We start from the raw sequence: 10317 nt of genomic DNA, 5'->3' as shown, positions 1-10317 counted from the left end.
TATGTGTCACCTTAGGAGAATGTTTTAATATTCTAATGTTAGGAGAAAAGTGAGTCTCACTGAAATAATAACCATAACAGCTTAAAGTACCATATTATAATCTTGATCTCTGGTTCTGAGTGTGGATCCTCTTTTGAAGCTGTCACTTGCTACATACTACCTATGTGGTCAGAGATTAGAAGAACTTCAGGCAGAGAAAACACTTGCAGTCTTATGCAGGTGGAAACTTTCAAAGGCAAGAGATGAAGTCTGATCAACCCTTTAGGACACCTAAATCTGCACTAGACAGAGAATGCATCACATGGTGTTCTGAGTTCAGCTCCAAAGTCTGGAAGCCTGAGTTCAATTCCCTGCACCACATCCCACCGGAGTGTCAAGATTTTGTAACCACAACTTTTTATTTTTTGAAAGATTTTATTTATTTATTTGAGAGAGGCAGAGAACATGAGCAAGGGGAGAGGGAGAGGGAGAAGCAGACTCCCTATTGAGCGGGGAGCCCAATGCAGGGCTCAACCCCAGGACCCTGGGATCAAGAACTGAGCCAAAGGCAGACACTTAACCGAGTGAGCCATCAAGTTGCCCCTTGACCTTTCTCTTTACTTGAAGTCAGGAGTAAACAGGAGGATGGTAGAAGCACCTGACTCATAGGGCAAGAGAGAGAATAAAATTAGTGAGCATGAGAAAAGTATTGAGGACTGTGCCTGGCAACAGATGCTGTGTTAGAGGTAGTATGTGCAGTTAAAATAATCATATTTATTTGTATAATATGGGCTATTACCATTAATTACAACAATTATAGCAAGGGTTTTGTTATAGAATCCAATGACCAGACACTGAAATGGAAATGGGATATTCAATAGGCAGATTTTGATGACCCACTGAAAATGAAGAGGCTTAAATAGTGATGATAGATTCTATTTTTTAATTAAGAGTGAGTTAATAAAAGCAGAGTGTTACTTTCAGGAAGGAAGGAAAGAAAGAGAAAAAAGAATATAAAGAGGCTTCACTGAGACATGGGTTTGAACTCCCAGCAGGCTCACTCTGCAGAATGTTGATGAGCCAGGCCACCATTTTCCCCGTAGTTATGCTGGGTCTGCTCCAACCTGTGGTCAAGTTGATTTTCCATGCCCACAGTCTTCTATGCTCTAGAATTGGGGTCCTTAAAGTAAAACTCAGACTGAGAGCAGCAACACTGGGAATTTGTTAGAAAGGCAAATTGTCAGCCCGATGCCCAAGCCTGAATCGCTTATTCAGAGTGGGGGGGGGGGTTAAAAATTGGGTTTTAAAAAACCTTCCAGTGGGTTTTCTCATGCAAGGCACAGTTTTAGAAACTCTGCTCTGAAACCCTGATTTAATATTGCTTGGTTGTGAGTTTCCTGCTTGCTAATTGGAAGCTGGAGAATTTTAAAGGAATAAAAACATGTATTTTTCCTATCTGATTCCTATTATTTGGCACAGTGTGAGGAACAAGTAAATAAAATTGGAGTAATTGAGTAGTGTAAGAAAGAGGACAAAAACAAGAGAGGTTGATGAAAGGAGAAAGACCAAAAGAGAGGTAAAAGGCAAAGGAAAAAATTTTTAAATATTATATATTTATTTGAGAGAGAGAGCAGAGCGAGAAAGAAAGAGAGAGAGAGCAGGGGGAGGGGCAGAGGGAGAAGGAGAAGCAGGCTCCCCACCTAGCAGGAAGCCCAATGCTGGACCTTGATCCCAGGATGCTGGGTTCCTGACCTGAGCCCAGGGCTGATGCTTAACTGACTGAGCTACCCAGGTGCCCCAGAAAAGATTAATAATATTCAATTCTGTGATGAGCCCTGGGTGTTGTATGGAAGTGTTGATCACAATATTGTACACCTGAAACTAATATTACACTGTATGTTAACTAACTAGAATTTAAATAAAAACTTTTAAAAAAAGAAAATATTATTCATGTCAGGATTTTCTAAAACAAGAGATCCTTGTACATCTGTTATGTGTCCTCTCCTCTGTATTTTTTCCATCAGTCTCATCAAGAACATGAGACCAGAAAACCAAACAGGTGTAGCAGAATTCCTCCTCCTGGGTCTCTCAGAAGATCCAGAATGGCAGCCCCTCCTATTTGGACTGTTCCTGACCGTATACCTGGTCACTGTGCTTGGAAACCTGCTCATCATCCTGGTTATCAGCTCCGACTCCCACCTCCACACACCTATGTACTTCTTCCTCTCACACCTGGCCTTTACTGACATCTGTTTCAGCACCACCACCATCCCCAAGATGCTAGTGAACATCCAAAGACAGAGCAAATCCATCAGTTACACAGGCTGCCTCACCCAAGTCAGCTTCGTCCTCTTTTTTGCAGGATTGGAAAACTTCCTCCTTGCAGCAATGGCTTATGACCGCTACGTGGCCATCTGCCATCCACTGAGGTACACAGTCATCATGAACCCCCACCTCTGTGGCCTGCTGATTCTACTCTCCTTGAGCATCAGCACTGCAGATGCCCTACTGCACAGTCTCATGGTGCTGCGACTCTCCTTCTGCACAGACCTGGAAATTCCCCATTTCTTCTGTGAACTTGCTCAGGTCATCAAGCTTGCCTGTTCTGACACCCTCATCAATAACACCTTGGTGTATTTAGTGACTAGCATATTGGGTGGTGTTCCTCTCCTTGGGATTATTTTCTCTTACATTCAAATTGTCTCTTCCACTCTGAGAATGTCATCAGCTGGGGGGAAATATAAAGCCTTTTCTACCTGTGGGTCTCATCTCTCGGTTGTTTCTTTGTTCTATGGGACAGCTTTTGGAGTGTACATTAGTTCTGCAGTTATTCATTCTTCCAAGGATACTGCAAGTGCCTCAGTGATGTACACCGTGGTCCCTCCAATGTTGAACCCCTTTATCTATAGCCTGAGGAACAAGGACATGAAGGGAGCCTTGAAGAAACTCATCTGAGAAACATCTTGTTTGTTATTATGTCATCTGCCTTGGTCTTGGCTTCTAGAATGAGTCAAAGTACAGGAATACTGGGTGAGTCAGATTGTCTGGCCCTTCCCTCAGCAAGTTCTTAGTTCTTATGTTTCAGTGGTTAAATACCATAAAGGGAATTCAACTTAGGTTTGAAAACTGACTTTGGTTTCTCTAGTTTGGGTATTTTTGAAAATTTATGTGAACACTCTGAACTTGATTTTTGGGGAACCATTGAAGCAGAATCAGAGTAAGGGATTCCTTCTATGGTTATTTTAGGGGACCTGTTCTCAGGAAAATGTTAGTGACAGAAGGATAGGGTGGGAAAAGTGCTAAACAAGGACGTCATTATAGCCAGAGAACTCGCCTCAGCCTAGATTTGATGTGCTCTTAACTGCCAGCCACTAGAACAAAGGTAACTATGTGAGGAGATGGGTATGTTAATTAGCTTGCCCATAGTAATAATTCCATTATGTATGTATATCAAATCATCATTATCTACAGCTTAAATATATAATTAAAAAAGAGAGGTGCCGGGCGCCTGGGTGGCTCAGTTGGTTAGGCGACTGCCTTCGGCTCAGGTCATGATCCTGGAGTCCCGGGATCGAGTCCCGCATCGGGCTCCCTGCTCGGCAGGGGGTCTGCTTCTCCCTCTGACCCTCCCCCCATCTCATGTACTCTCTCTCTCTCATTCTCTCTCTCTCAAATAAATAAATAAAAATCTTAAAAAAAAAAAAAAGAGAGAGAGAGGTGCCTGGGTGGCTCAGTCAGTTAAGTGTCGGACTCTTGATTTCAGCTCAGGTCATGCTCTCAGGGTCTTATGACCCAGTCCCAGGATAGGCTCTGTGTTCAGTGGGGAGTTAGTTTGAGGATTCTCTCCCTCTCCCTCTGCCCCTCCTCACATTCACATACTCTCTCTCTGTCTAAAATAAATAAAAATAAATCTTAAAAAGAAAAGTAGGCGCCTGGGTGGCTCAGTGGTTAAGCCTCCGCTTTTAGCTCGGGTCATGATCCCAGGACCCTGGGATCCAGTCCCATATCGGGCTCCCTGCTCAGTGGGAAGTCTGCTCCTCCCTCACCCTCTGCCCCACCCCTGGCTTGTGCTCTGGTCTCTCTCGCTCACTCTCTCTCTCAAATAAATAAATAAGTAAATAAATAAATAAGTAAATAAGTAAATAAATAAATAAATAAATAAATCTTTAGAAAAAATAAAAAGGAAACTATGAATTTAAGAAAGAGAGGTGAAGAGAAAAGCATAGCATTCTCAGTGTCAGCATAAGGCAAACAGCCTGTATGAATGTGAGAAAGGAATTTGGCAGATTGAGGTCTCATTTCCTTTATCAATCATCCTGTTAACCTTATCCTAACAAGAACTCCAACAATGCCAGTTTCCTGCTAAGCAATTTGTTTTGTTTCCGTGTGTTGAGTCCTACAACCTAAAAGCATTTGTTGAATGGCACCATCCTTCCCCTGCAATGCCGCGTTATCCTAAGTAAAATGGCCACTGCATCTGTCCTCAATAGTGTCTTCCTACATGTGTCAGTCTCATTGTTTCTATTTTTCACTCTACTCCAAAACCACACCCTTTTAGTTACTGTATCTCCACAATTAATCTTGATATATATGAAACCAATTACTCTGTTCTTATTTGCCATCAAGTCAAATATTCTTTCTCCATTGCTCTTTCATACAAATTTTAAAATCAGTCTCTCAAGTACAATAGCATCACAGATTTTCCATTAAATCTATAAAGCTATTTAAGGCAAGTTGACATTTCTATGACATTGTGCATATCTATCCAAAAATAAAATATTCTTTCGATGTATTTGGGTCTCCTTTGTAAGTATTTTTAATGTTTTGAGGAACTGCTATACTGTTTTCCACAGCAGCTGAACCAGTTTATATTCCCACAAATAGTGTAAAAGGGCTGCCTTTTCTTCACCTACACTCGGGTATTTGTTGTCTTTGGTAACAGCCATGTAAACAAGTATAAAGTAATACCTCAGTGAGGTTTTGATTTGCATTTCCCTGGTGTCTAGTAATGTTGAGAACATTTTTATGTACATGTTGGCAATTTGTATGTCTTTTTTAAGAAGCTCTCTATTCAGGTCTTTGCCTATTTTAACATCAGATTATTTGTGGGGTGCTTGGGTGGCTCAGTCAAAAGCATCTGCCTTTGGCTCAGGTCATGATCCCAGGGTCCTGGGGTTGAGCCCCATGTTGGGGTCCCTGCTCAGCAGGGAGCCTGCTTCTCCCTCTCCCTCTGCCTGCCCCTCCCCTGCTTGTGCTCTCTCTCTCTCTTTCTGCCAAATAAATAAATAAAATCTTTTAAAAAATAAATAAAATAAAATCAGATTATTTGAGTTTTTGCTATTGAGTTGTATGAGTTTCTTATCTAGTGGGGATATAAACCCCTTATTGGATATGAGCTTTGCAAAGATTTCCTCTCATCCACAGGTTGCCTTCTCATTTTCTTGATTGTTCCCTTTCCTATGTAGATTCTTTTTAGTTTGATGTACTCCCACATGTTTATTTTTGCTTTGTTGTCTTGCTTTTCATGTCAAATCTGAAAAATCATCACCAAAACCAATGTCAATGAGGTTATCCCCTTTGTTTTGTCCAAGAACTTTTACAGTTTCAGATCTTACATTGAAGTGTTTAATCCATTCTGAGTTGACTTTTGTGAGTAGTGAAAGATTGGGGTCCAGTTTCATTCTTTAATCCCCATTACCCAGAAGAGTAAGTATCCACTTACCTGTGAACATAAATCAGCAGAACCCTTTGGCTCCAGCCCACCGTAGCATTTATGTTTTTGTTTTTTTGAGGTACATAGAAGCTTTATCATTTTTTGAGCCCAGCTAAGTCTTCATATTTCCCTATTATTCATGTGTTTGAAGTTTACTGGTGTTAACATGGTGAAGAGTGATATTACAATGCATTCTTGTCAAAAGCCTATTTTCAAGAAATATATTTTGAAAATATAGAGTAAGAAAACTCCATTAAAAAGTGTTAAAATGTGAAAGACATTGGTAAATACATGAAAATACTGAAATGCTTAAAGAAAAATGTTTTCAAGTGAATATTAACATGCAGTATCATCCACGCCTATTATTACCGATGAAATCTCTGAGTGATGGACAAACTGCACACTGCACTTTATCACGACACAATTAAAAATACAGAAACGTGGGGCACCTGGGTGGTTCAGCCAGTTGAGTGTTGAACTCTTGGTTTCCTTCACATCATGATTTTGGGGTCATGGGATCAAGCCCTAAGTTGAGCTCTGCACTCAGTGGGGAGTCTCTGGAGATTCTCTCCCTCTTCTTCTCACTCTGCTCCCACATGCTCTCTCCCTAAAATAAATAAATAAATAAATCCTTAATAAAATTATAAAGAACCTTGAGGCACCTTGGTCGCTCAGCTGGTTAGGCATCTGACTCTTGATTTAGGATCAGGTCATAATCTCAGAGTCATGAGATTGAGTCATGAAGCCAGTTCTGCACTGGGCATGGAGCCTGCTTGGGATTCTCTCTCTCCCTCTCCCTCTGCCTCTCCCCCTGCTGCTCATACTCTCTCACTCTCTCAAAAAAGATTCAAAAATAAATAAATAAATAAAAATGAAGAACCATAATTCAGTCAAAAATCCCCCAGTGGGAAGAAAAATGTGCACTATATCTATTGTGCAGAACTTGGAGCAGGTGATTTTGAAAGATTAAAAGAGAGTATAAAGTCTGTCTACATGATCACAGCCACAATGATCTCAAAGAATCGATGATATATTCCCATGTAAAATATAAAAAATAGAAAGAAAGTACAGTAAACATTCAATGATCTAAAGGTGAAATAACACTAGGAGATTGAATTTTATAATATCTTAACTATATTATAAATATATTATTTACACCCAGTACATAAATAATATTTGCACATTAAAACTGGAATCAGGCTTCGAGATATCATTAATCACATACTGAAGCCTCCCTTTGTAACTTTAAAAAAAAGAAGCCTAGGATTCATTAGAAAGAGTGTGAGTATATGTGTGCAAGGTATGTGAGACAGAGATGAGCATGAACAGTAGGGAGAATAGATGATGTACACCTGGCCTCATAAGCTCAAGGATTATCCATCATGAATTACTCTCTTCTATGGTCTTGGTCTTTAAGGATTTGCAGAGCCCAGGGATCAGAAGGACACTAAAAATATTGTCTAATGAGGAGCTTTGGATATTGACCCCCCAGGGATAGAATACTATAAAGAGTCAGCCTATGACAACCTCACAGTCCTTACCTAGTCAGGAAGAAGCACACCTGAGGCTCCAACCAGGAATGATCTTTCTTGACCCTGAGCCCATTGCCTCACTTGGTCTCTCTGCCCTTCCTGAAGACAGATCTTCCATCTTTGTATGTAGGTGACATGTCATGCATCATTCCACGCTGATGCCATCCAGGTAACCGAAAGTCCTTTAGTTAATGCTTCAATAAAGATGGCAGGTATTTTGCTACAGATTCATCAAGGGAAAGCAATGAAGATTGTGCATGCATGAAACAAGACCTGGGTGTCCCATGCATTCCAGCCTGTCTTCCTATTGACAAGTGCCCATGTATTCTGTACTGATACTGACCTTTATCTCAATCAGCTGTTCTTCTAATCTCTCTAAAATATGGCAGAACATATTTTCCTCCTGTGAAGAAATTGGTCCCTTTTATTTTTTTTTGAGCTTTCTTTCTTTATTTTTCTTTATTTTTTATTTTATTATGTTATGTTAGTCACCATACAATACATCATTAGTTTTTGATGTGGTGATCCATGATCCATTGTTTTCGTATAACACCCAGTGCTCCATGCAGTACGTGCCCTCCTTAATACCCATCACCGAGCTAACCCATCCCCCCACTCCCCTCCCCTCTAGAACCCTCAGTTTGTTTCTCAGAGTCCATAGTCTCTCATGGTTCATCTCCCCCTCCGATTTCCCCCCTTCATTTTTCCCTTCCTACTATCTTTTTTTTTTTTAACATATAATGTATTATTTGTTTCAAAGGTAAAGGTCTGTGATTCATCACTTACACAATTCACAGTGCTCACCATAGCACATTCCCTCCCCAATGTCCACCACCCAGCCACCCCATCCCTCCCACCCTCCACTACTCCAGCAACCCTCAGTGTGTTTCCTGAGATTAAGAGTCTCTTATGGTTTGTCTCCCTCTCTGGTTTCAGCTTGTTTCATTTTTCCTCCCTTCTCCTATGATCCTCTGTCTTGTGATCCTTTTCTCAAATTCCTCATTATCAGTGAGATCATATGACACTTGTCTTTCTCTGATTAACTTATTTCACATAGCATAATACCCTCTAGTTCCATCCACATCATTGCAAATGGCAAGCAAGATTTTGTTTTTTGTTGGCTGCAAAATATTCCAGTGTGTGTGTGTGTGTGTGTGTGCGCGCGTGTGTGTGTGTGCATGTGTGTGTGTGTATACCACATTTTCTTTATCCAAAGAATGTAAGTTTTTATGAAAGGATAAAACTAATTATAGTAAAAATTGCAGGGGAATAATGTATATAAAGTCAGTGTACTGGTTCCCCTGGGGAAGGAAAAAAATCAAGATTGTACAACCTTACAATGTGGGCTTTACCTATATCTCTACTATTAATTGCAATAAAAACACCTAGAATGAGGACAGTGAAGTGTCTCAACTTGATCATATCAACTAGTGGGAAACCCAGCACTTCACTGTTGTCTTTCTGTTATTTTTTGCTGGGGTTTTTATATACTAGGGATTATAGCCTGGGAGATTTCAATATATATTTAAGGTTTTCTCATGCTGTAGGCTTTTGTCATATAAATATTTTTAGGTTTTTATTTTTTATCAACCTATAATTCTGATTCATATTTTCTTTAATTCATTTTGATTGCTATATGGTTCATCATCTGTCCATGCCAAATGAATATTGACATCATTCCTGTGCACTTCATTCCTTTCCTAAACAATAGAGATTCCCAGCTAGAGTTTCAGCTCATAAACACTTCTTTGTGATTTGCAGTTATCATGCTAAGGCTTTACTCTCCTTTTATTGTCTTTCCCCTGTTGCCCACCCCTTCTGAGAAATGAAATATTCCAGGTGTCATTGGACTAAAAACCACACACACACATGATAGCAAATGTTATTAGGAGGGTCCCATATGCTGAGTGCTGTGTTGGCTGCTTTTCTTCTCTGCACTGCTCCTCACTGCAACATCCCCATAAGACTTGATGACAGTTTCCACTCTACATTGAGGACACCAAGGCCTCCATACACTTGAAAAGCTTTCCCCATTTACAAAGAAGTACTGGTTTGGGTTACATTCAGAGTTCTGAAAGTAACTAACACACCAAATGATAAAAGTGTCATGGCCACTTCTGTCTCCTCCAGGTGAGGGAGCACCACTGCTTTACAGAAGCAATCCTGTTAGGGCACTTGATTGTCTTCTAAGTCTCTTATAAATCTGCACTGTCTTGAAGGTCTTTGTCTTCCAGGGACCAAAAAATGTCTGAATTTTCTTCTACTTTGAAGAGTCTATGTATTTGATTCTTTCTCTCATGTAGCTGCTTTTTAAAAATGATATGCCACCTACCATCTTGGGTGGAAAAGTCCCCTAAGGACAGAGAACATCACTGACATAGTTGCCTAGTTCTCATAGAATGAAACACTAACACAGATGAGTAGCATTTCCATGGAGGAGCCTTATGACTTTCAAGTTTATAAGCAACATTTTTCAACCTATGCTCAGGTGCAGAGCATATACGTGAATGGATGCCATGAGCTGCTACCTTTTTTTCACACTGCTACTCTATGTCATGGGTAGAGATAGACATGCCTTGTATGTGAGGGAAAGATTTAAGGCATTTCTCAAGATGAAAATATTAAAATTTTGAAAGGAACTTAAGAAACATGAGATGGTTTAGGAATGCAAATGCTTTATCATCCAGAAGCATTAACAATGATTGGTCAAGAGAGTCAAGTCATCCCATATGTGGAATTTAAGAAACAAAACAAATGAGCTTAGGGGGGAAAGTGAGAGGGGGGCAAACCAAAAAACAGACTCTTAACTATAGAGAACAAATGGACGGTTACCAGAAGATAGGGGGTGGAGGGATTAGTTAGATGACGGGGATCAAGGAAGGCACTTGAGTTGATCACATGGTATTGTGCAGAGGTGTTGAATCACTGTACTGTTAACCTGAAATTAATATTGCACTGCATGTTAACTAACTGGAATTTCAATAAAAGTTTAAAACCTTAAAAAAAAAGACTGTCAACTCAGTAGTCAGACTATCTGAAATCAGACCCAGTTTTTGCCACACACTGTGTACTTCACATCCCTGATGTAATCTC

At 40.2% G+C, this 10317-nt stretch overlaps 1 protein-coding gene across 1 annotated transcript; it reads left to right on the top strand.

The window, feature by feature from the left end:
* The first annotated feature begins 2016 nt into the window (after positions 1-2016).
* On the top strand, positions 2017-2934 carry LOC112818802 (olfactory receptor 7G2-like). The gene has a single exon (XM_025865907.1). The coding sequence runs from the start codon at positions 2017-2019 to the stop codon at positions 2932-2934; it is 918 nt and encodes a 305-aa protein (XP_025721692.1).
* Positions 2935-10317: the final 7383 nt, after the last annotated feature.

The sequence above is a fragment of the Callorhinus ursinus genome, unplaced genomic scaffold (genome assembly GCF_003265705.2).
Source record: "Callorhinus ursinus isolate GAN/ISIS: 27379988/994484 unplaced genomic scaffold, GSC_fseal_2.0 scaffold659, whole genome shotgun sequence".
Classification (NCBI taxonomy): Eukaryota; Metazoa; Chordata; class Mammalia; order Carnivora; family Otariidae; genus Callorhinus; species Callorhinus ursinus.
Note: the sequence above shows the minus strand (reverse complement) of the source record. Positions and strands in the feature narration are given on the sequence as shown.

Coding starts and splice junctions, on each gene's coding strand:
- LOC112818802 (XM_025865907.1), top strand. CDS start 2,017: ATGAGACCAGAAAACCAAACAGGTGTAGCAGAATTCCTCCTCCTGGGT.